The 25107-nt window shown below is 36.1% G+C and overlaps 2 protein-coding genes across 5 annotated transcripts in view; both read left to right on the forward strand.

Annotated features, from left to right (window-relative positions):
* Positions 1 to 25107, forward strand: part of LOC138305816 (uncharacterized) — a 161026-nt gene that overhangs the window by 44374 nt on the left and 91545 nt on the right. For all 3 annotated transcript variants that reach the window (XM_069246096.1, XM_069246089.1, XM_069246084.1), the window contains exon 25: positions 411 to 743. In XM_069246096.1, coding sequence (XP_069102197.1) covers positions 411 to 743 — 333 coding nt within the window. The remainder of the gene's footprint in view (positions 1 to 410; positions 744 to 25107) is intronic.
* On the forward strand, positions 755 to 5950 carry LOC138305836 (E3 SUMO-protein ligase ZBED1-like). 2 transcript variants are annotated; one of them, XR_011205725.1, is made up of 2 exons: positions 755 to 5139; positions 5378 to 5510. XR_011205725.1 is itself a non-coding variant. In XM_069246106.1 (2 exons), the coding sequence occupies exons 1-2, from the start codon at positions 4696 to 4698 to the stop codon at positions 5693 to 5695; spliced, it is 762 nt and encodes a 253-aa protein (XP_069102207.1). In that variant the 5' UTR covers positions 755 to 4695; the 3' UTR covers positions 5696 to 5950. The 2 variants fall into 2 exon arrangements, 1 of the variants encoding a protein (XP_069102207.1); XM_069246106.1 differs by having other exon boundaries at positions 5378 to 5950.

Here is a 25107-nt window from a genome sequence, read left to right on the forward strand (position 1 = left end):
GTTACAACCATATATGGATTTAGGGCTACCAAGTTTGTTCAACAAATGGCATTTACCTATTTCAGAAACTTACATATTCAACTAAGGAGTTCCTTGTATTGTTTATATCAATCGTTAACCAATACTTTATACTGTGACTTTGTTGTTTTGTGCCATGAGTCAGATGACCGTTAAGGCCCATGGGCCTCTTGTTATTCTGATAACACAATCAAAATCAAGAATGAATTGTAAGTTGGACCTGAAAGTATGAAACTTGTGTTGAAGGATTAAATATACCACTATAAATCAGCTTCTTTTAACTGTTTACAGGGGTTTGTTTGACTATAAATCTGATAGCTGTCATCCCTGTGGACCTCTAGTTATGTAAACACCATATAAAGAAACGTTATTATTCTGTTACTTTTTTACAGCCATTACCAGACAGCATGAGCTCTAGAGAATTACCAAAACAAAATCACTCTCCTAAGTCCCCTCAGTCAGCTAGGATTTTCACCAGCAATACTGCCAATGCTAAGGACTCCACTCAGAAAGTTGGTTCAGCTGATCACAGAACAACATATACCCTGACTACTGCTAGCCATGGCCAGACTAAACTGGACACCAAGACAGCTGTCAGTCCTGCCAAAACTGATCTCTCTGTGCCAGGTGCTGTGCAGAACAATATCGAACAGACGATGAAGGAACACAATTCCTCGGATTCAGACTCACTTGCCAAGAGCTGCAAGCTAGCAAAATTACGGCAGGTAAGCTAAAATGTGGAGATGTGGAGAAAATTGACTATTCATGATCCATTTTGCTTCAATTTGTATTTCTAATTGCTATCTTCTTGAGTTGAATTTTTCTTAAAAGAACCCCTCTTTCCTGTATCTTAAACACTTTCAAGTTGATGTCTCCATCTCTGTTTTTGCCCTATTGTCTAGAAAAAATGAGTTGTTGTTGAGATAAGGATGTAAGAAAACATCTAGCTGCTTGTCAAGATTGAATCAATAGTGAGATATCGGTAGCACCTGGTACAGAATAGCCTAGCAACATTATCATTGAATCAATGACCACCAAACAGTTGCATGGTTTGCTCTCAAAGTTAGCTTTTGCTGCAGTTAATTTGAAATTGCTGTGCCATTGAAATCAATAATTTACAGAACAAAATGATCAGTCAATCAGACGTGGAAAAGGCATTTACTTTTGGTACTTGAAATAAAGTAAATTAGTCAGAAGTAAGATTAATTGATTAGAATAACTGATAGTTAATTTTTGTAAACTTTGGTGGAAAAAAATAGTCAAAGATACAGCAGAAATGTATTGGAAGTTTAAAAATCAATTGGTTCTAATTATAAGTAATTAGAAATGCTGTACATGTAAAACATCAAGAGATGAAAATTTATGACAATTGTTCATTTGACGACTGATGGAAAATGTATATTAATTTGAAATGTGGTGAGCTGGTTTGAAGTGTGATGACATTGATTTGAAGTGTTTAGAACTGATTGAGATATGTGATGAAACATTTGATTTGTGATTGGAAATCCAGTGAACTTGTTTGAAATGTGGTGAACTTACCAGAGATGTAATGAATGAGTTTGAGATGTGGTGAACTTACTAGAGATGTGATGAATGGGTTTGAGATGTGGTGAACTTACTGAGATGTGATGAATGGGTTTGAGATGTGGTGAACTTACTGAGATGTAATGAATGATCTAGCTGTTGTACTAAACACTGATGAAGGTTAGATCACTTTGTCATTTAACAAACTGTCCTAATATAAACTTACTTTAATGGAAAAAAAATAATGGCAATGCTTCAGTTGTGTTAGTACAGTGGTTCTAAACACACCTAGGATGGGGTGTGGGTGTTTGGCTATAAAGTCATGCTTAACAATCTTCCTTGTATGTATGTTATAGTGGTCTCATTAATATGGACATATGAGAGATCTTTGTAACGTATTTGGTTATGGCGAGAGGTTGAGATCTTTAGTCATCCCTTTACAGTTACAGAGAGTCTTGCCTGAATCTGATATAGTGACCAAAGTATAGCCTTGGTTCAAAGGCTACCAGGATTCCTTACAACTTTGACCCACTGGGGGCCATAGTGGCCTAGTGGTTAAGATGTCCTGACATATTACCACAAGCCCTCCACGTCTGAGATGCTGGTTTGAATCCCATTTGGGGCAGTTACCAGGTATACTTACTGCTGGTCGGTGGTTTGTTAGGTCACCGGAGACGAAGTCTCAAGTGACCTATTCTAATCGCCTTTTGTCCGTCGTCGTGCGTCGTCCGTCATGCATAGTATGTCCGTAAACAATTTACATTTTCGACTTGAAAATGAAATTTTGCACAAACCTTCTAAGGCATAAAGCCAATCAAAATTGTGAATTATATGGTCCCCACCCCCCAGGGGGCTGTGGGAGGGGCCAAAAGGGGTAAAATTGAGTAAAATTTCAAAAATCTTCTTCTTTACTCACAGATGTGGATGAATCAAATACTCTTCATAGACAGAAAGGTCTTAAGGTCCTTTATAAAAATTGTGAATTATATGACCCTGGGGTCTCCAGTTTCCCCCAGGGGAGGGGGTTAAGTTTACTATAGTTTATATTGGGAAAACACATTTTTGCGCATTATTTGGTCATTTGTAATAGGAAATGAGTCAAATGTTGTCAGAATTATCAGTATGAGATGGCTATTTAATCCTATTAACCAATTTTCTATGACTGACCCCCAGGGGCCTTAGGGGCGGGGTCAAAAGGGGTCAAATAGGCTAAAACTTCAAAAATCTTCTTCTGAAATTCTGGAAATGGTAGAATCAAATACTTTTCATAAATAGAAAGGCCTTAAGGTCCTTTACAAAAATTGTGAATTATATGACCCTGGGGTCTCACATTTCCCCCTGGGGAGGGGGTCAAGTTTACTATAGTTTATATAGGGAAAACACATTAATGAGCATGTTTTGCTCAATTTTCATTGGAAACGAGTCAAACTTGGTTAGAATTATTAGCCTCAGATAGCATTTTAATATCATATCCACATTGGTCCTGGCCGACCCCCTGGGGACAGAGGGGCGGGGCTAAAAAAGGGTCAAATAGGCTAAAACTTCAAAAATCTTCTCCTGAAATTCTGGAAATGGTAGAATCAAATACTTTTCATAAATAGAAAGGTCTTAAGGTCCTTCACAAAAATTGTGAATTATATGACCCTGGGGTCTCACGTTTCCCCCTGGGGAGGGGGTCAAGTTTACTATAGTTTATATAGGGAAAACACATTTATGAGCATTTTTTGCTCAATTTTCATTGGAAACGAGTCAAACTTGGTTAGAATTATTAGCCTGAGATAGCATTTTAATATCATATCCATATTGGTCCAGGCCGACCCCCTGGGGGCAGAGGGGCGGGGCCAAAAAAGGTCAAATAGGCTAAAACTTCAAAAATATTCTTCTGAAATTCTGGAAATGGTAGAATCAAATACACTTTATAGATGAAAAGGTCTTAAAGTTTGTTTATAAAAATTGTAAATTATTAAGGCTGTAACGTTATATCAATACTACGATATATATTGATATACATAGCCACGATGCGATACACGATTCGTAAACTTAGCATCCCGATACCTTAAATTACTTGCTTAACGAGTTATCGCCCCTTACGCGCTCTTCATACCATTCTAACCCACCCAACAAAGATGGCCGACGGTAGGAAACTCACGGCACCTCCTGCAATATTCAAGTTGGCCGTATGGCGTTATTTTGGATTTTCTTCTGAGACAGTTAATGAGAAAGAAATCCAAAACAAAAATGAAGCGTGTTGCAGACTGTGTGACTATGTGACAAAATATACGGGAGCCACAACAAACCTTTTCACACATCTCAAACGCTATCATCCTGATACAGACTTACCGGAGACTTCAGTTAAACGAAAATCAGGCGACGAATCGGCTTTGTCTCTGGAATCAGAACAACCAAAGATAAGTGACGTTTTGTCTAAGCCGTTAAGGTTCAATAGTGACAGGGCAATGGCAATTACGAGATCAATTGGAAAATTTATTGCCGTGGACATGAGGCCTTTTTCGATTGTAGAAAATGTAGGTTTCCAAGCGATGTTGAACACTCTCGAACCAAAATATAAGATTCCGTCCCGACCTTATTTCAGTGAAAAACTCATCCCTCAGTTGTACGAAGAAACCAAATTGGAAGTGATGCATGAACTTGTAAATACTAATTACGTAGCTATAACAACTGATGGATGGACATCACGCGCAGTTGAGAGTTATATAACCATAACGGCGCATTACTTAAGTAAAAACTGGGCACTTTGTAGTCGTGTGCTACAAACAAGGATAATACACGAGTCCCATACAGCTGTAAATGTAGGTGCAGTTCTCTCTGGTGCCATTATAGAGTGGGGTTTGACAAAATTGAATGGCCAGGTACCTGTCGTTACTGACAATGCCAGTAACATGGATGGAGCTGTCAAGTCTGCTGGACTGGGCCCCAATATTAAGTGTTTTGCGCACACTGTTAATCTTGCAACACAAAGAGGCTTGAGTGTAGGACCAATGAAAATTCTTAAGTCGTGTAAAAAGGATTGTGGCATTCTTTCACTGAAGTTCAGTGGTAAATAGTGTACTAAAAACCAACCAAGATCTTTTAAAACTTCCACATCACAAACTCATTATTGATGTTGCTACTCGCTGGAACAGTAGCTACGATATGATGGTTAGATACCTTGAACAGCAGCCTGCTATCACTGCTACATTAATGAGTGGGGATGTACGGAAACATGTCAAGGATCTTGACACACTCAGAGAGGTGGACATTACAAATCTTGAGGATGCTGTTTCTATTCTGAAAGACATGAAGGACATTACTGCAGTGCTATGTGATGAAAAGCAACCTACAGTTTCCTTGATATGTCCCATGAAGTACAAGATCTTGAAATCAATGGAATTGGTTGCAGGTACAGAGTTTTCCGTAATCAGACAGTTAAAAGTGGCAATCCAGCAGAACATGAAGTCCAGGTATAATAATCATGAAGTTGAACAATTTCTGTTAATTAGTTCTGCATTGGACCCTAGGTTCAAATCACTCCCCCAGCTTGATGACATTCACAGGCAGGAACTACATGATGTGATCATTCAGAAGGTGTTGACTCAGGTTTGTTTACATGTAACATTCATCATTCAAAATTTAATCACTAAGTGAATAAAATACACTTTCTTGTAAATTTTATCATAAGTTAAAACAGTATATTTTTTTTAAAATGTCCAAGTTGATAGAGATTCATAAATATTATTTTATTTCTTTACATTTTGCACAATGAAATTAATGAGAAATGAACACAATGCAATGTATATTTAACTCTTTATTGAATTCATATGACTTTGATTTTCAGAGTACTGTCCAGCCACACATCAAAACTGAGCCAGTTGAGGATGAGCCACAGCCTGAATCAACCCCTGAGACACAGCCCACTCTGCCAACTCTAGACCTGATGCCATCTACTTCACAGCTATCTTCATCCCAAGATTCTGGAATATCAGACACTGTCAGTTCTGGAACAGGTTCTACAATAAAAAACTTATTTGGTGATGTGTTCATTACTGGAACTGAACCGGCAAATAAGACCCCTCTTAATATTGCCACTGGTGAAGTGCAAAGTTATTTCAGTGAACCCACTCCTCCGCTTGCCTGTAATCCTTTGAAATGGTGATGTGACAATGATACAGATATCCTATGTTGTCCAATATTGCAAAATACTATCTCACAGTCACAGGAACTAGTGTTCCAAGTGAACGTGTGTTCTCCACAGCTAGAGATATTGTGACCATTCAGCGCAGCTGCCTTAATCCTGAAGATGTGGATAAATTGATTTTTCTAAAAAAAACCATGCATGTTTAAGGATCTGAACAACTTAAACGATTAAATCTTGGAAAAGGAGAGTTGTCTTAGTGTTTTGTATTTTTTATTATTTAATTATATGTATCGAGATACATATCGTATTGTGGGTCCTGTATCGAGATACGCATCGTATTGTGGGGAAAAGTATCGTTACAGCCCTATAAATTATATGACCATGGGGTCTTCTGTTTTGCCTTGGGAAGGGGTTAAATTTACTATAGTTTATATAGGAAAAACACATTAATGAGCATTTTTTGTTAATAGGACATTAAAATTGTAAAAACAAAATTGATCTGCTATCAAGGTCAGTCAAGTCAACTATACAAAATTCTTACCTTTTTAACCAAATTAACCTTGTGATAGACCTACACCAGCATGGTTTTCTGTCCTTCAGAATTTATTTCGTTACACAACAATTAACCTTACTCAGTTATGTCTTAATGGGTTACAGATGTCAAGTGTACTCAATATCTTCATTTTCTAAATTAAAAAAAAGCAAACTTGATTTGTTTTCTATGACAAGTATTATATATATATACACATTTGTATACAGAAATATTTCAATGTTAGTTATAATGATATCTGTTGAGTCTTTTGTTTGGGGAAAGAAAGATGAGTTTGATGTGTGGCAATATATATCTACATGTCCATTGTTTGTATGTTGCTTACAGTGTTCTGTGAGCAGTTTTCAGACATCTACTTGGGTTATTCCCCTTTGACTTTTAGATTTTACTTAAAGTTACTAAATCATTAGATTTACATAGATTTCTTAGGGTTTTTGACTTCCTACAAACGTTCTTATACCTGAAATTAGAAAGTTTTTGAAATTACAACATTTAATTTGAACTATTGGCAATGTTTATCAATGTTAAAATATCGCCAAACACAACAAGAAATTGGATCTGTCGGCATTGACTGTTTACAACGGAAAGAACCGAGTGCATCTTTGAGTTCGAAATCGGGGTCGCTGAATATCTCATCCAGCAAATGGATATAGATGTAATAACACCCCTAAGAGGCAACTTATATTTTATTGGTTACATTGGCCTGTTTAAGCGTAATAGCCGATACATTTACAGCGTATCTCAGTGGCGTAGGAAGATGAAACGTAATTTGAGAGGAGGGGGGGGGGGGGGCAAAGGTCCTCAATATTTGGAACCCTCCCCCTCCTCGCCCCGCACTTACAGGTGGAGATTAATTCTTTAATTCAACACACAACCATATATACTTTATAATTTTTTTTCATATATGGTTAAGTAGAATCCTTGTATACATTTATAGACAGTGGCCTCGATAAAAGGAAACTAATGAATAGGCAAATTGTGATATTTTGGTGTTTAGGGGGGGGGGGGGGCAAGAATCTCCTATGAGAAAAAATATTTCGATTTAGAATGGCTAAGATGAGTTTAACGATGCATTTTGATGAATTTGCGAGCGCCGAAGATGCGAGAATTTGGTGTTTGAGGGGTCCGTGGGTCTCCCCTGGGAAAACTATTACGATTAAGAATTTTACGATGCATTTTGATGAATGTGAGAGCACCTGAAGGCACGAGATTTGGGTGAATATTACGATTTAGAATGGCTGTGATGAGTTTTACAATGTATTTTAATGATTTTAAAGCATTCTTAACATGATACTTTTTTTTTAATTTAAAGTTACCTGCATTTAGAAATGATAATTGTGAATGCCGTCATATCAGTATGCAACTCTGCTCGATCTGAACATACCGGCTTCACACCATCGGCACATTGTTGTTTAACACAAAATAATAATGAATTAATTGTCTTGCTAAGTCATATTTATAAACAAATGAATCTTTTAAGAGACATTTTTTTAAAATAGTACGTAGAATCCGTTGTTTGACATTTTTAGGTCACCTGAGACAAAGTCTCAAGTGACCTATTCTAATCGCCTTTTGTCCGTCGTCATGCGTCGTATGTCCGTAAACAATTTACATTTTCAACTTCTTCTCCAAAACTGCTGAAGCAATTTCAATGAAATTTTGCACAAACCTTCTAAGGCATAAGAAAGGGGCCAAAAGGGGTAAAATTGACTAAAATTTCAAAAATCTTATTCTCCACTCACAGATGTGATGGAATTAAATACTTTTCATATATAGAAAGGTCCTAAGGTCCTTTAAAAAAATTGTGAATTATATGACCCTGGGGTCTCAGGTTTTCCCCTTGGGAAGGGGGTTAAGTTTACTTTAGTTTATATAGGGAAAACACATTTTTGAGTATTATTTGATCATTTGTAATAGGAAATGAGTCAAATATTGTCAGAATTATCAGTATGAGATGGCCATTGAATCCTATTAACCAATTTTCCATGACTGACCCCCAGGGGCCTTAGGGTTGGGGTCAAAGGGGGTCAAATAGGCTATAACTTCAAAAATTTTCTTCTGAAATTCTTGAAATGGTAGAATCAAATACTCTTCATAGATTGAAAGGTTTTGAGGTCCTTTACAAAAATTGTGAATTATATGACCCTGGGGTCTCAGGTTTCCCCCTGGGGAGGGGGTCAAGTTTACTATAGCTATCCCCCGCCCAACGAAGTTGGCAGGGGATATACAAATGGGTTCCGTCCGTCCGTCTGTCCGTCCGTCCGTACAAATAGTTTCCGGAGCATATACACATTTGTCCTATGGTCAAGTAGTGCCTTTTGCTATTTTTAGGTTTTCATTGTCTGCATTTTTTCCGTAACCATGGAAACATTGCTGAAAATATCATATTTTGTACCAGGTTCGTTTCCGGAGCATAACTCTAAAACCAGAGGAGATATTTCCACGAAACTTCATATACACATTGTTCTTATGGTCTAGTAGTGCCTTTTGCTATTTTAAGGTTTTCACTTTTTGTACTTATTTCTGTAACCATGGAAACATTGCTGAAAATGGCAGATTTTTGTGCAAGAATCGTTTCCGGAGCACAACTCTAAAACCAGCAGAGATATTTCCATGAAACTTCATAGACACATTGTTCTTATGGTCTAGTAGTGCCTTTTGCTATTTTTAGGTTTTCATTTTTTGGACTTTTTCGGTAACCATGGAAACATTGCTGAAAATATCATATTTTTGTACCAGGTTCGTTTCTGCAGCATAACTGGAAAACCGGTTGAGATATATGCACAGAACTCCATAGGCACATTAGTCTTATGGTCTAGTAGTGCCTTTTGCTATTTTAAGGTTTTCACTTTTTGTACATTTTTCTGTAACCATGGAAACATTGCTGAAAATGTCAGATTTTTGCGTAAGAATCGTTTCCGGAGCACAACTCTAAAACCAGTAGAGATATTTCCATGAAACTTCATAGACATAGATACATTGTTCTTATGGTCTAGTAGTGCCTTTTGCTATTTTGAGGTTTTCACTTTTCGTGCTTTTTTCTGTAACCATAGAAACATTGCTGAAAATATCATATTTTTGTAGCAGGTTCATTTCCGGAGCATAACTCTAAAACCAGCAGAGATATTTCCACGAAACTTCATAGACACATTCTTTTTATGGTCTAGTTGTACCTTTTGCTATTTTTAGGTTTTCATTTTTTGCACTTTTTCCGTTACCATGGAAACATTGCTGAAAATATCATGGTAAATGGTAAATGTTACTTTGCAAAACTCCACCCATCTTTGTGTATATAGTCTAATATAAATGTCAAGGCTGTATACCTGATTCAACAATTGCAGCCCCGCTCTACTTGAATTATACACCATCTTTCTTTAGCTCAACTTCCTTTTTCCTGGGTTTTTTCATACACATAAGTCTCCACAATCAAACTTACTTCAGCTTTGATATGTCCATTGGCGGGGGATCTGAATGACTATGTCCTTGTTTATATAGGGAAAACACATTTATGAGCATTTTTTGCTCAATTTTCATAGGAAATGAGTCAAACTTTTTTAGAATTATTAGCCTGAGATATCATTTTAATATATCTATATTGGTCCTGGTCAACCCCCTTGGGGCAGAGGGGCGGGGCCAAATGGGGCAAATAGGCTAAAACTTTAAAAAATCTTCTTAAATACTGGAAATGGTAGAATCAAATACTCTTCATAGATGGACAGGTCTTAAGATGTTTTATGAAAATTGTGAATTATATGACCCTGGGGTCTCACATTTCCCCCTGGGGAGGGGTCAAGTTTACTATAGTTTATTTAGGGAAAACATATTTATGAGCATTTTTTGCTCAATTTTCATAGGAAATGAGTCAAACTTGTTTAGAATTATTAGCCTGAGATAACATTTTAATATTTTATCTACAGTTGGTAGTAGACTAAAGGTAACACATTGTGCACACGGTGTGAACTACGAGTGGACACGGAGTGCACAAGGTTTAGACTACAGGTGGACACGGAGTGCACAAGGTTTAGACTACAGGTAGACAGGGAGTGCACTACGTGTGAACGCGGTGTCCACTACAGGTGGACATCGTGTCCAGGTAATATGTCCACTTCATTCAGACAACAGACAAAGTAAATGATGTGCTACAGAGATATGAGAAAATATCTATTTATTCTGCAGTCTATATGGACTTTGACAGATAGAAATATTTATTGCAATCAGAAACATACATGTAATATTTATTGCAACATAAAACTGCCCTTAATTACTAGAAACCATTCGCACGATAATGTTTATTTGAATTGATATATATAAAGTAAAATGTATCAATACATATCATCATACAATTTAATTTATAAATCAGGACGTTTAGTAGAAGTTATAAAAGCAAATTAACTGCGTAGCAAATTAACTGCGTACAAGTGGTTACGGTAAACCATGTACTGGTTATGTCTCATCAATGGATCGTTCAAGTCCGCATTTTCCCAGTAAAAAAATTTTTCTTGCTAGTGATATATAGTTTAAACATTGACTTTTTAGGTCACCTGAGACGAAGTCTCAAGTGACCTATTCTAATCGCCTTTTGTCCGTCGTCGTCCGTCGTGCGTCGTATGTCCGTAAACAATTTATATTTTCGACTTCTTCTCCAAAACTGCTGAAGCAATTTCAATGAAATTTTGCACAAACCTTCTAAGGCATAAGGCCAATCAAAATTGTGAATTATATGGTCCCCACCCCCCAGGGGGCTGTGGGAGGGGGCCAAAAGGGGTAAAATTGAGTAAAATTTCAAAAATCTTCTTCTCTACTCACAGATGTGGTAGAATCAAATACTCTTCATAGATAGAAAGGTCTTAAGGTCCTTTACAAAAATTGTGAATTATATGACCCTGGGGTCTCCAGTTTCCCCCTTGGGGAGGGGGTTAAGTTTACTATAGTTTATATTGAGAAAACACATTTTTGCCCATTATTTGGTCATTTGTAATAGGAAATGAGTCAAATGTTGTCAGAATTATCAGTATGAGATGGCCATTTAATCCTATTAACAAATTTTCTATGACTGACCCCCAGGGGCCTTAGGGGCGGGGTCAAAAGGGGTCAAATAGGCTAAAAACTTCAAAAATCTTCTTCTGAAGTTCTGGAAATGGTAGAATCAAATACTTTTCATAAATAGAAAGGTCTTAAGGTCCTTTACAAAAATTGTAAATTATATGACCCTGGGGTCTCCTGTTTCCCCTTGGGGAGGGGATCAAGTTTACTATAGTTTATATAGGAAAAACACATTTATGAGCATGTTTTGCTCAATTTTAATTGGAAACGAGTCAAACTTGGTTTGAATTATTAGCCTGAGATAGCATTTTAATATCATATCCACATTGGTCCTGGCCGACCCCCTGGGAGCAGATGGGCGGGGCTAAAAAAGGGTCAAATAGGCTAAAACTTCAAAAATCTTCTTAAATTCTGGATATAGTAGAATCAAATAATTATAGATGGAAAGGTCTTAAGATGTTTTATAAAAATTGTGAATTATATGACCTTGGGGTCTCACTTTACTCCCTGGGGAGGGGTCAAATTTACTTTAGTTTATATAGGAAAAACATATTTGTGAACATTATTTGCCCAATTTTCGTAGGAAATGAGTCATACTTGATTAGAATTGTTAGCCTAAGATATAGCATTTTAACATCCATATCCGTCCTCGATGACCCCCTGGGGCACCAGAGGGGCAGGACCAAACAGGGTCAAAATGATTAAAATTTCAAAAAATACCTCTAAATTCAAAGTTTGATGGAAGCAAATACTCTTCATAGTCTAAAAAGTCAAATTTATAAATCACTGACCAACTTCAAGGCCCAGCATATAGTGTTTATATGTCTTTAATTTGTTTCATTATTTGTTTCATTATATATTCTAACTCAGGTGACCGTTAAGGCCCATGGGCCTCTTGTTATCTTATAAATCTTACTCTGGATAGTTCGAACCAAGGACATAGATGAAATTCTTGTAAGAACACATAAAGTGATGAACCTTACGTGAAGTAAGATTTTCAGTGTTCCAAGAGATATTTTGATCAGCAATTTTTTTTTATTAAAAAGGTTATATTGATGGGCATAATAATAGCAAGGACATATATAATAAACATAAACAGATTAAGTCCTTCATAATATGTTTTAACTTTGTATGCATCGAAATCAAATATAGTTTTCAAAACGGCAAGGTGTGCAAAATAGTTTTAAGCCCTGTAAAATGTGTATACGTGTGCATTTGCTTAATAGAACCTGGTGCATTGCAAAGCATTGGAAATGTGAAAAATCGTCCATAGACGTTAAAAGATGGCATTCGAAATTGCATTCTATTGTGTCAACCGATTGAGGAACCTGTAAGCACTGGCTTAAGAAAGTAATAATTTAGTATTGGGCATGTGGCTGCTTGCTAGCATCAACACTGATCAAAGGACCGATCACTAAAATGTAGGTCACATGCCTGATGATAAATTAAATAGACAGAGTCAAAATAAAGTCAACTTCTGTCCATTTAAACTGTAAATACATAGCTGTTGATTAGATTATGAATTTGTCAATTTGTTTTAATTTCAGAAACTGATAATTTGACAATATCCTATTCTAACCTTCTTTTACAAACCATGTGAGTTACGTGGTAACAAAATGCGTGATTCATACATGTACAGTATATATTGTAAACTGAAAATATGCCTGCTCGAAAGGTAGACCGCTAGTCTAGGACTGCAGTTGCCATGGTCACTTGGACTGTTCCATCAACCACACGGGTATGATAATTTAAATTACCTAACATTGGTCAGACTGGGGCCTGGGGCCTTCATTGGCCCCCTTCAATATAATGTTAAGTCAGGTGTATCACAGCTAACAACACCTGTATACGTACCACGTACCTTATCCCAACCCCAGGAGGTCCATTTATAGCATGCTGTACTTAGGTGGCATCCTATCTACCATCCTCGATACTCCAGGGGTTCCGATCACTTCACTTACGATCTCTACACCCCTGGACTATCTCATAGTGAAATTGAAGGCAGCTCGGCTGAAAACATTTGACCAATCACAGGCCAGCAAAGATTTCCTTTGAAGACTACAGAGAGAGCGACGCCTAACATCAGAGTCACACAGTCAACCACAGTGTACCATTATACGGTTCTTTTGATGTACATCAAAGGACTAAATTACCTGTTCTTTCCAGTTGCCTACAGTTTTACTATGAGATAGTCCAGGGGTGTAGAAATCGTAAGTGATCGGAACCCCTGGAATATCGAGGATGCCTATCTACATATATACATTGTACTCATCATACAAATACGCACAGTTTTACAACGATGCTCGTCAATAGGGACATGTATTTTAACTGGTTGTTGCACTTTAATTAATTTGATAATGAAGCTTTACATATTAAAATTAAAAAAAAAAAATCAAAATACATGTATTATTGGGAAATGCATGGTTGTGACTGACATGCTTGATTAACGCATTGTACAGCTCACGTCATCTCCACTACATGGCTGCCTGTCATGACAATAATTGAGGTGTATTCAGCATCACTTACTGTGTTTTCCCAGCTAATTTTTACGTCATCCCATTCTACCCCCCAGAATACGGTGTACGGTGTACCCAGGCTCTCCAACATGTATGTACATGTATCTAATAACAGTGTTCCAGCTAGGTCGGGTTAGCAGGGCGCGGCGCCCTGCCCTTTTTCCTAACGCCCTGCCCCTTTTCCCATCGCCCTGTCCCTTTTTCGATTTCCCCATATATACTGTCCTGATATCGTCGGCTCAAATTCGGGACTTAGCAAGTCTAGCTAACACAACTTCCTGCTTCCTGTTTGCTCGCGCATATCATTGATGTCTTCAACTTCCGACTCAAAACTTGCCAAGAACTCAACAAATCGGCAAAGAAATGTCACGATCTTTTGTGGATGTTCAGGTATGTAGTTATATGCAATTTTCGTAATGTATTTTGATGCATTTTTGCCTCGATTGCTTCAAAATCGGCGTAGCATTTTCGCGTGTCGGCTTTTCTTTGATGTGCAAAAAGTAAATAAATTCACAAAATAAGAAGCTTTATCGATCAAGAAGCGAGATTGTGAATTGGCAATTATTATTCTATGCCACCGATAACACTTTGGAATTGATATCTTGCGTAATTTGTTGTTTAATTATATATTTTCTGGTAGTGCGAGCTTCGTTAAGTCCAGGCACAAATCATCAAAATAAATGGAGTTATTTCAGTCATCGAATTCCTCATTTAATCCTATACATTTATTCAAACTTACTTTGAACAAAAAGTATTACTACAAGCCGTATTTTTCGTTCATTGCGTATGAAATACTTATTTATTTCATGACCAGTAGGCCTATCTTAAACGTTAATTCAGAGACATGCAATTTCAAATAATTAACATTGAGAATAAAGCTTGAATAATGGTCCAATTGTTTAATATTTTTGTTTTCTTTTTAATTTGTAGAGTTTCCTTCTACTTCATAGATGACAAAGCTGATGCTGAGGACTAGTACTCCTGATGTCCAGCGCTAGCTTCACTTATGAACACCTCACAACCAGCCTTATTTTATTGTGTGTCATTGATTTAGTATATGTGTGACAATTTTCCTAGGTTATATATACACATACTTTTATCAAAGAACTCTTTTTGAAGTCAATTGTTGTCAACTACTTAATTTGGACATGCAACTTTGTTACAATTTATATAGTGTGTATTTGTTTTAATATTGATAACTTGTAATGTCTGAGAGATGTGTAGGTATGTCTACTGAGTGCATGGTGAGATTACAGGGAGCTGTATATGTGGATACATTGTTTTCAACATTTACTTGTTGTTAAATAAATTTAATTTAATTGAAAGAATTTTGTTTCTTCTCTTTTCATTCTGTAAATCCATTCAAGCTCATGGATAGAACTAAATTCTGAAACAAAGGTAAACACATGATCACTTAAAGACAAATTGTGGCAATTTATAATACTTATTTGGTAAATGTTACTTGATGCGAGACTGAATGGACTTTGTAAATGACAACACACATTGCAAAGGCAAATATATGGAAGATGTTTCTTGAAGTAAGACTTAAGGAATCAGCAGAGAGTACAGAGACAAATACAGAACTGAAACAAAGCAGATATTGTGGCATCCTGTACATGTTAATCCAAATAAAAATTAAACGAATCATTATCAAAACAGTCAACATTTTCTTTCTATGTCTCAGACATTTTGGAGAATTCACAAAACACTCCCAAAGTCTACTTGATGCCATAATATAGGTAATGATATTAGAATCATTGATGATTATGATGCAATGATATACATATTATACAGTTGTTTCTGATATTAGCTGTATGTCGTATATAAAATGCCCTAAAATTTTCATGTCGCGAAAAAAATGCCCTTTTTTTTGCCCAGCGCCCTGCCCTTTTCAAATCCTAGCTGGAACACTGAATAAGAATGGTATTTATGTGTTTCAAATTCATAAACCTGTATGATTTTTAAACGGTAAAGTATATTTGTTTGTCTTAATAAACTTCCATTGTAACAATTTCTAAAAATCACATGTACACAAATAATACTGCCCCATTCTCATGAAGCCGTGCAAACACAGAAGGCAACGATTCTGCCCTCTGGCTATATCTATCGATGGTCTCCGTGAGGTACCTATATAGCTGAATACTGGCTTACCTGTATGTTTGACAAGTTATAATTATTGGACCATGACGCAATATATGGTCAAGATAACTTGCGGGGTTGAGCATATTGTGTTTACAGGTAATGAAGAATCAAAACAAGCTGAATTGGGTACTTGTAGGTAGACTAGCCACCAATAAGTGGAGGACGTCACATAGTTTGAAGTGGATTTAATTCTGCATGGTCTTTTATAGACTTTTTATAATAAAGTTTTTAATAAAGGATACGTAATTAAACTATTTTTACGTACACAACGCTTAGAACTTAAATTAGCAAAGAAAAATAATATACAAGTGTATATATATTTTAATGAAAGGTAATCTAGAAGGGTATCGCTAGATAACTGATTGATATGCATCAAATTTTTTTTAATTTAAAAGCTATGTATTACCCGGTATATGATTGTATTACTTATAGTTTATTATGAAATAAAAAATAAAAAGTGTCTCAAAAGCACAATAAGACTGGTTTATGCTGCAATTCACAGTTGTTTTTGACTTGTGAAAATGCTTGTATTTCATGTAAATGATATATATATTCAATGCAATCTACCTATAATACATTGACTTTTGAAAACGTTATATATTTTAGATATGAAATGGAAACTACAGATATAAAATCAAATAGACATATACTTAATGAACATAAATCAATCTTTTTTACTTTTGCCGTGTAAAGGTTTTATTAATGTAGCAGAGATGTATTTACTAAGAAAAATAAAGTATAGTTATATATACTGTACACTTCATTGTAGATGTTGTAATTAAAAAAAAAAAAATCTCTAAAACATTATAATTATGTATTCTTTTAAATTGAAGAATGTATTCCCCTGATCCCTAGATATAACTCATCAACTTGTCTGTCTAGGTCTGAATGTACCTGGACACCATGTCCACCCGTAGTGGACACCGTGTTCACATGTAGTGCACTTCATGTCTACCTGTAGTCTAAATCTTGTGCACTCCGTGTCTACCTGTAGTCTAAATCTTGTGCACTCTGTGTGCACAAGGGTGTAACCTTTAGTCTACTACCAACTGTATATTGGTCCTGGTCAACCCCCTCGGGGCAGAGGGGCGGGGCCAAAAGGGGCAAATAGGCTAAAATTTTAAAAATCTTCTTCTGAAATTCTGGAACTGGTAGAATTAAATACTCTGCATAGATGGAAAGGTCTTAAAGTCCTTTACAAAAATTGTGAATAATATGACTCATGTTTCCCTCTGGGGAGGGGGTCAAGTTTACTTTAGTTTATATAGGAAACACACATTTATGAACATTATTTGCCTATTTTTCATAGGAAATTAGTCAAACTGGGTTAGAATTATCAGTCTGAAATAGCATTTTAACATCATATCCATATTGGTCATTGCCGACCCCCAGGGGCCATAGGGGCAGAGCCAAAAGGGGTCAAAATGGTAATTTCAAAAATCTTCTTTTTGAATTCACAGATTTGATGGAACCAGATACTCTTGATAGATTTGAAGGTCTTACGGCCCTTTACAAAAATTTGTGAATTTCATAGCCCTGGGATCTCGGATTTTCCCCTGGGGAGGGGGTCAAATTTACTATAGTTTATATAGGAAAAACACATTTAGTAACATTATTTGCTTAGTTTTCATAGGAAATTAGTCAATCTGGGTTAGAATTATTAGCCTGAGATAGCATTTTAACATCATATCCATATTGGTCCTGGCCGGCCCCAGAGGCCAGAGGGGTGGGGCCAAAAGGGGCCAAAATGGATATCATTTCAAAAATCTTTCTACTGAAGTCTGAATTCACTTATTTGATGGAACCAAATAATCTTCATAGATTAAAAAGTCAAATTTATAAAATCACTGACTGACTTCAAGGGCCCCCCCCCCCCCGACCCCCTCCAACCCCGACCCTCACCTCCCACCCCCGCTTCCTACGCCCCTGTATCTACATTGCCAAGTAAAACAGCATACGTTCTATGAAGCTTTAGAGTATTACAAAAAGTGAGAGGTATTTTCACCCATTATGTATATGTACATTATTAAGCAAACATATACATGTACATAGGTTTACAATGTATATGTAAGGTATATTTTTGCTTTGAATACATAAAAGTACATATAAGATTTAGATATATAGTAAGGCTGATTTTTTTTAAGTAAATCAGATGGAAAAAGTTATATAACTAGTAACATGTAGGGGAATGTCCATTAGACGGATAGAGACTATAACTAGGTATATATAGGGAATGTCCATTAGACGGATAGACACTATAACTAAGGATATATAGGGAATTTCCATTAGACGGATATATATTATAACTAGGACTATATAAGGAATTACCATTAGACGGAGAAAGACTATAACTAGAGATATATAGGGAATGCCCATTAGACGAATAGACACTATAATTAAAGATATATAGGGAATTTCCATTCGACGGATAGATATTATAACTAGGGCTATATAAGGAATGTTCATTAGGCGGATAAAGACTATAACTAGACATATATATAGGGAATGCCCACTAAACGGATAGACACTATAACTAAGGATATACAATGGAATGGGAGTGTCAAATATTGATACAATGATAAAATAAATACACATACTTACTTAGTCCGCTAAACATGCCTATATTATTAGTTTTTAGCTATTAGTACCTAATATCATGACAAATGAAAAATAAAATAATGGTAGAAGCAAGTATAAAACCATATAATATAATGAAAACCCTTCTTTATGGCTACAAAAACCTGTACAGTATAGGATTATTTACATTTTGAAACTCTTCACAAAACTTCTGCATACGTTTCAGCGTTTATTAGATTAACACAGTAATCAAGAACCTGTAGTCGATAAATTTGTGTTTTCAGTCGATAGCAGATATGTCCATTAGACAGATGAGATTTCCTTCGATCGGATGTTTTGAATGTTCAGGCGTCGTGCATGCACATAGGGGTTGTTTACACTCGCCGAAAGATAATAATATGAAATAGTGACTAGGTCATTTCTATTTATTTTCAGTTTTTCTCCATTTTGAACAAAATTGTTATACAAACTTTTAAATTTTGTTATTAACACAAAGTACACAACTTTTACAATAATTTTTAGTTCTATAATTTTTTTTATCTTTTATTACATGATTTTTTAACGATGTAGTCCCTTTAACTTTCAATGTTATTGCTGCTTTTATCAATTTTAGTTATTTGTTTATTTGGTTTGCATTTTAATTAGCTGATCAGGCACAACAAGATGTTATCTCGTCTGCTGCAACTTTTAGTAATGACTTCCTCTCAGTAACCGGGTGATTCATTATTTATAGCTATGCACAACTTCCTTTCCTTTGAAAAGAAGTATACAGTGCACATGCTACCAGAAACCTATTTAAGTGCCAAATACGGTAGTTGGTGATTTGCATTGTTATATAATTGATTGTATTTTTAGATTGACCCATCTTGTTTGAAGTATGGGAGCTTTGGCAAAATAGTAATAGTACCCTTACAGTCTACCAATCTAGTTCTCTACTTCAGGGTAATTACTTTGAAGTCTATATACAGTATTCCGCGTAATTAGCACTCTCCCCCTATAAGCACCCCTCCCCTATTCCGGAGAAGGAGTTGAAGTTATATGACCCGATCCCTTAGATTTGACAATGAAAGAGAGAAAAAAATGTTTAACAACTGTGTGATCATTATAACATGTCATTGCAACCAATATTACATGAACTTTGGAGTTTTTTAATCACAACATAATGTGTCTCAAAATAAAAAAGGCATATGCATATTTACTGTAACAGATTAATGAGCCATGAGTACAGAATGTGTAAAGATCTGACTAGCTTTTTAGGTCATCTGACCGAAGGTCAGGATGACCTATTGTCATCGTGTTTTGTCCGTCGTCGTCCGCCGTCCGCCGTGCGTCTTGCGTAAGACTATTTATACAAAAGCCTACTCCTCCTTAACCCTTGAGCGGATTACATCCATATTTGGTGTGAAACATCATTGGGGGAGGACAATCATATTTTATATAAATGAGCCTGGTCCGACCCCTAGGGGCTGAGGGGTGGGGCCCCAAAAGGGCAAATTTTCTTAATTTAAGCTTTAAAATCCTACTCCTCTTTCATCCTTGGATGGATTTCATCCATATTTGGTGTGAAACATCATTGGGGAAGGACAATCATATTTTATATAAATGAGCCTGGTCCGACCCCTAGGGGCTGAGGGATGGGGCCCAAAATAGGGCAAATTTTCTTAATTTTAGATTTAAAATCCTACTCCTCCTTCATCCTCTGATGGATTTCATCTATATTTGGTGTGAAATATCATTGGGGAAGGACAATCATAGTTTATATAAATGAGCCTGGTCCGACCCCTAGGGGCTGAGGGGTGGGGCCCCAAATGGGGAAATTTTTTTAATTTTTGCTTTAAAATCCTACTCCTCCTTCATCCTTGAATGGATTTCATCCATATTTGGTGTGAAACATCATTCGGGATGGACAATCATATTTTATATCAATGAGATAGGTCCGACCCCTAGAGGCAGAGGGGCGGGGCCCCAAAAGGGCAAATTTTCTTAATTTAAGCTTTTAAATCCTACTCCTCCTTCATCCTTGGATGAATTTCATCCATATTTGGTGCGAAACATCATTGGGGAAGGACAATCATATTTTATATAAATGAGTCTGGTCCGACCCCTAGGGGCTGAGGGGTGGGGCTCCAAAAGGGCAAATTTTCTTAATTTTAGCTGGCCCACTTCTTGTTTTCAGGTTTCGGTCTCAGTGAAAATTAGTCTATAGGGGTTTTAAATTGATGCCGAACAACATGCAAACGTTTTTGTGAAGATTTTAGTATTCCAAGATGGCCGCTGACCCACTTCCTGTATTCAGGTTTCCGTCTCCGATCTCAAGGAAAATTGGTCTATAGGGGTTTTAATTGATTCAGAAGGGGGAACTTCAGGTGAGGACAATCATATTTTATAAAGGACCGAGCTAAGACCCATGGGGATAGTACAAAATAGAAGCTTTGCTGAAATTTGGCTTTAAAATCTGACTCCTCCTTATATTAATCCATAAATGGGTTACAACCATATATGGATGAAGGGCTACTTAGTTTGTTCAACAAATGACATTGACCTATTTCAGAAACTTAAATATTCAACTAAGGAGTTCCTCGTATTGTTTATATTAATCTTTAACCAATACTTTATACTGTGACTTTGTTGTTTTGTGCAATGAGTCAGATGACCGTTAAAGCCCATGGGCCTCTTGTTTAGAAGTTTTCGTCCACAAATGAGCATCCGGAGCCCCTTTTTAATTTTTTTTAGAGCCTTGTGCGTTTATATGGCAAATGTGGTAGGTCAGTTTTAATTGTCGATTACTTATCATAGATCAGTGAGTTTATAAATAAATTTACTAAGCTATAAAGGATATATACAAAATATAAAAAAAAATAGAATTAAAAAAATCAAGACCTTTTAAGTGATGCAAATGCATGTACATGTATATATCAAAAAATATGGAAACTGATATGTAAACAGCTGAATCATCTTAAAATATTCATGTGAATATATTTTCTTTAGCACTATAAATTCTGTTTAAAAGTGGAGAAGCAGTAACAAAGTCCTGCATTCCTGTACTTTCTACTCCTAATGCACAGGTCAGTAATGCACAGGAAAGGTTCCAAACAAACATAATATGTAGGGTATGTGATCTGGGGCACACGGGAGAGGCATTGATAATATCCCTATCATACTGAGGAGCATAATCAATTTATAAATTGGCCATGAATTTATGAATATGTTTAAAGTGTAACAAGAATTTGTATTCAAATTGTTAAGTTGCCGTGAAATTAGCTGATAAGTTTCGCAAAGTGTGAACTGCTTGATATCTGATATAATGTACCTTTGCTTTGAAAGGTCTCACGCAGGCTGCCCTGTCACCTGGAGGAAATCAATTTAGCTTGTGACGTCATCAGTGACTTTATTGTGTAAATATAAAATTGTCGCGTATAAATGAATATATGTGTCCATTCCACCATCTTTTACCCATTATCATTCTGTTACTCCTCATTTTTCCTCCCTTTCCATTTACTTCCAGAAAAGTTTTGGGAGTCCACATTTATTTTGTTATCAGTATTTTTCATTCCTGTTTTCTTAGAAAAGGTTTCTTTAAGATGTACTTTTGACTCTTTATTTTAGTATGGGTCTCTTCAAACTTATCTTCCTTCCTCATTTCCTCTTTATAACTTTTGTTGTCATTGTAATTATTATCTTGTTGTTACTGTTATCATCATCTTCCTCATCGGCTTTTTTCCTGTGGGGGTGGTTATAGTCTACTCTGAGCTTCTCGTGATGTGTGAAGTACATTTGATCATGACCTTATATGATTCCTGTGTTCAGAGAGCAATCAGTCATACAACCGTCAAAACAGGACCCCCTCAAACATGGCACAACTTTGGATACATTGTTGTGATCTGTTGATAGTTATAGGACTTGGATGATTTGTTGGGGATGTTTTTGTCACGTCCCTTACCTATACCTGTCAGTCTACCCGACATGTCCGACATTCCTGGCAACCTCTCAATGTTTTCCGCCCTTGATGTTTACTCTGAAGCCTGCAATGGTATCTGGTGACAAGGACTGTCCAGTTGTGTATTTGTCTGGCCATGGCTCGGTCCTCTGATATTATTTATCTCAAGTGTAAATGGCATTACAATTGTATTGTCCCAGCTACAGGCAGGCCGATAACCAGTCCTGGCTTTCCCTTTTACTGACGGTGAAGTAGTATAGGTCACAGAGACTAAGGTGGAGACCCTCCCATGTCCCCCTCATGTTCTATTGATTTGTATGGACTAAAAGACTAGCTCATTCACCAGCTAAGATAACCATTCTGAGTTTGTCAGGTAAGATTTATCTAAGTGTCTGTTTTAAAACACACAGAAATATGTATGACTTCATTTGCTAGCCAAATGATGATTTGTAATTTCTAATATTCCTGATAACTCAAAGGTTTCTGTTGCACTTATGACATATAAAGTAAAGTATTCCAAAGCTAGTTTAACTATGATTTAATTTCCTTAGTCTGAAAAACATTTTTGGAGTTCAAAATCTTTTCAAACAGTATAGTCACTGTGCTATGATATATTTTAAACAAATCATGAGACTCATTAGAAATCATAATGTGTTACATTTGTATTCAAAAGTGTTATTGCGATGTAGCTATACCCTCTATAATAACTTTCTGGATATCCTTTTTTTCTATTTGCATAGTTTTCTTTGCCTTTTATCTGCCATAAAAAAGGGAGGAGGATATTGGTTCTTGATTTATTAGTGGTACCTCCATATCTATCTGGTAAATTGTATTCAATTTCAATTAAGTGTTACCAGTTAATATCAAGAATGGCCGACATAATTCTTAACAAACTTTGCTAACATGAATATTTCTGATTTCTAGTTGTGAACATTTAGATAAATTCTTGATGTAGCATCCATGATGGAACTTTAGTGGAGAGATTGTAATATGACAGTATTCATTCCAAACAAACATTTTACAGAGCTAGGATCTTAGACACTAAGCAAAAGCAAAGCTAATCTGTGATGTTTCACAGATTTTTATGTTAGAAAATTTCAGTTTAGAACACAATAGAAGACAATAATATTTTGGAACATGGAGATTGGGAAAATATACTGTTCGGCCATTCAATAGTTTATGGAGTGGTGGGGATCATTGATAATATGGCAGTAGTGTATTTATGAACATATTTTGGAGGATCAGTTATTAGTCCTTGATGATAACTGTACAATGAAGCTATTTACACAGAGTGTGCTTACAGCCATTAAATTCCAATGCTCCCCAATATACACAAGATCAATAGCTTTAAGGACTAGAGCTGGCTAAGACATTTAGGAGTCTATGACATTGTACTGTTCTTTCCTTTGTTTTACCCAGGAGCTGTCAATTGATAGGATAGTCTGTAATGTTAACATTGGTAGTGGTATATATCTTCAAATCTAATACTAGTTTACTCATAACCTCTTTGGTAAAACTGTCTATGTTTGTCATCTATAGGTAATTGAATTGCCTTTTATTATGGGAAACTTATTTATTTCAGTCCTTTGAAGGTTTACAGTATGCCTTGAAACAACTTTGTTTATCATTTAGTCTAATTTTACCAAGTTTTGTGTATATTGACCAATAAATGATAACACTCTCTAAATTAAAAACAGCTTCAGGACTTATTTACTCAGGTTGCAGTGACTTTTATCTTTTGAATGTACATTGTCTATGTCCATGATTCAGTTTTGATGTGCATAGGTATGTACATAGTACTTAAGATACGCTTGTATTCTTTGATATAGATATTCACTCGTCTTTAATCAATATGTAAATTAAAGTTCAAATCCACAGGTCATTCTGATCAGACTTTAATTGTGACAGTAACATAGAGCTCCAAGTTGTGTATGTTGACGGTGGGTACATTACCTACAACAGTCACTGCATGAATGCACACAAGGTGTATTTGTATGTTTACAAAGTATCGAATTGATATTTTTTGCAGCCTAGGTAAGCACTTATTGAAGACAAATATACAGTGGCCTTGATAAAAAGACAAAGCATTAGGGACAATCAAGTGATTATTTATCGTGAAAACACAAGAGACCATATGTCAGTGTTTATGTAGATAAGACTGTGTATCTGGCCACAAGTCCTTAATCTAAGTGCCACTGGGATAAACAGCAGGACTGATATTCAAATGTAACTATCCAGCTATGTTGCCTGATAACGACACTACAGGTGAGATTCATAGACACTCACTAACCTGTACCGATATCATGTCAAAGTAGTTTTTCTATCCCAAGCTTTTTTGACAGAAATCAAGGTGACATAGAAACTTATGACTCATCTTACCTTTATTTATGAATATTTACAGTCAGTGGTGAATTGATAGTATAAACCCCGTTGATTTCAACCAAAGGCTTCTCAACTTCATTTCTCGATAGATTGAGTATGTCACACGCATTTTGGAGCCGCGCGGATGAATTTATGATGGTCCACATCAGAAACTGTTGGGTGTTTTTAGTACCGATCGTACATTCAAGGAATATGTATCAAAATAGGTTTGAACACATATATACGTACGTGTGTAAATACACATGTAGAAACGTTACATTGTTAATCTTACCGTATCTCTTTG

Source organism: Argopecten irradians, chromosome 1, assembly GCF_041381155.1.
Source record: "Argopecten irradians isolate NY chromosome 1, Ai_NY, whole genome shotgun sequence".
In the NCBI taxonomy this organism is placed as follows: domain Eukaryota; kingdom Metazoa; phylum Mollusca; class Bivalvia; order Pectinida; family Pectinidae; genus Argopecten; species Argopecten irradians.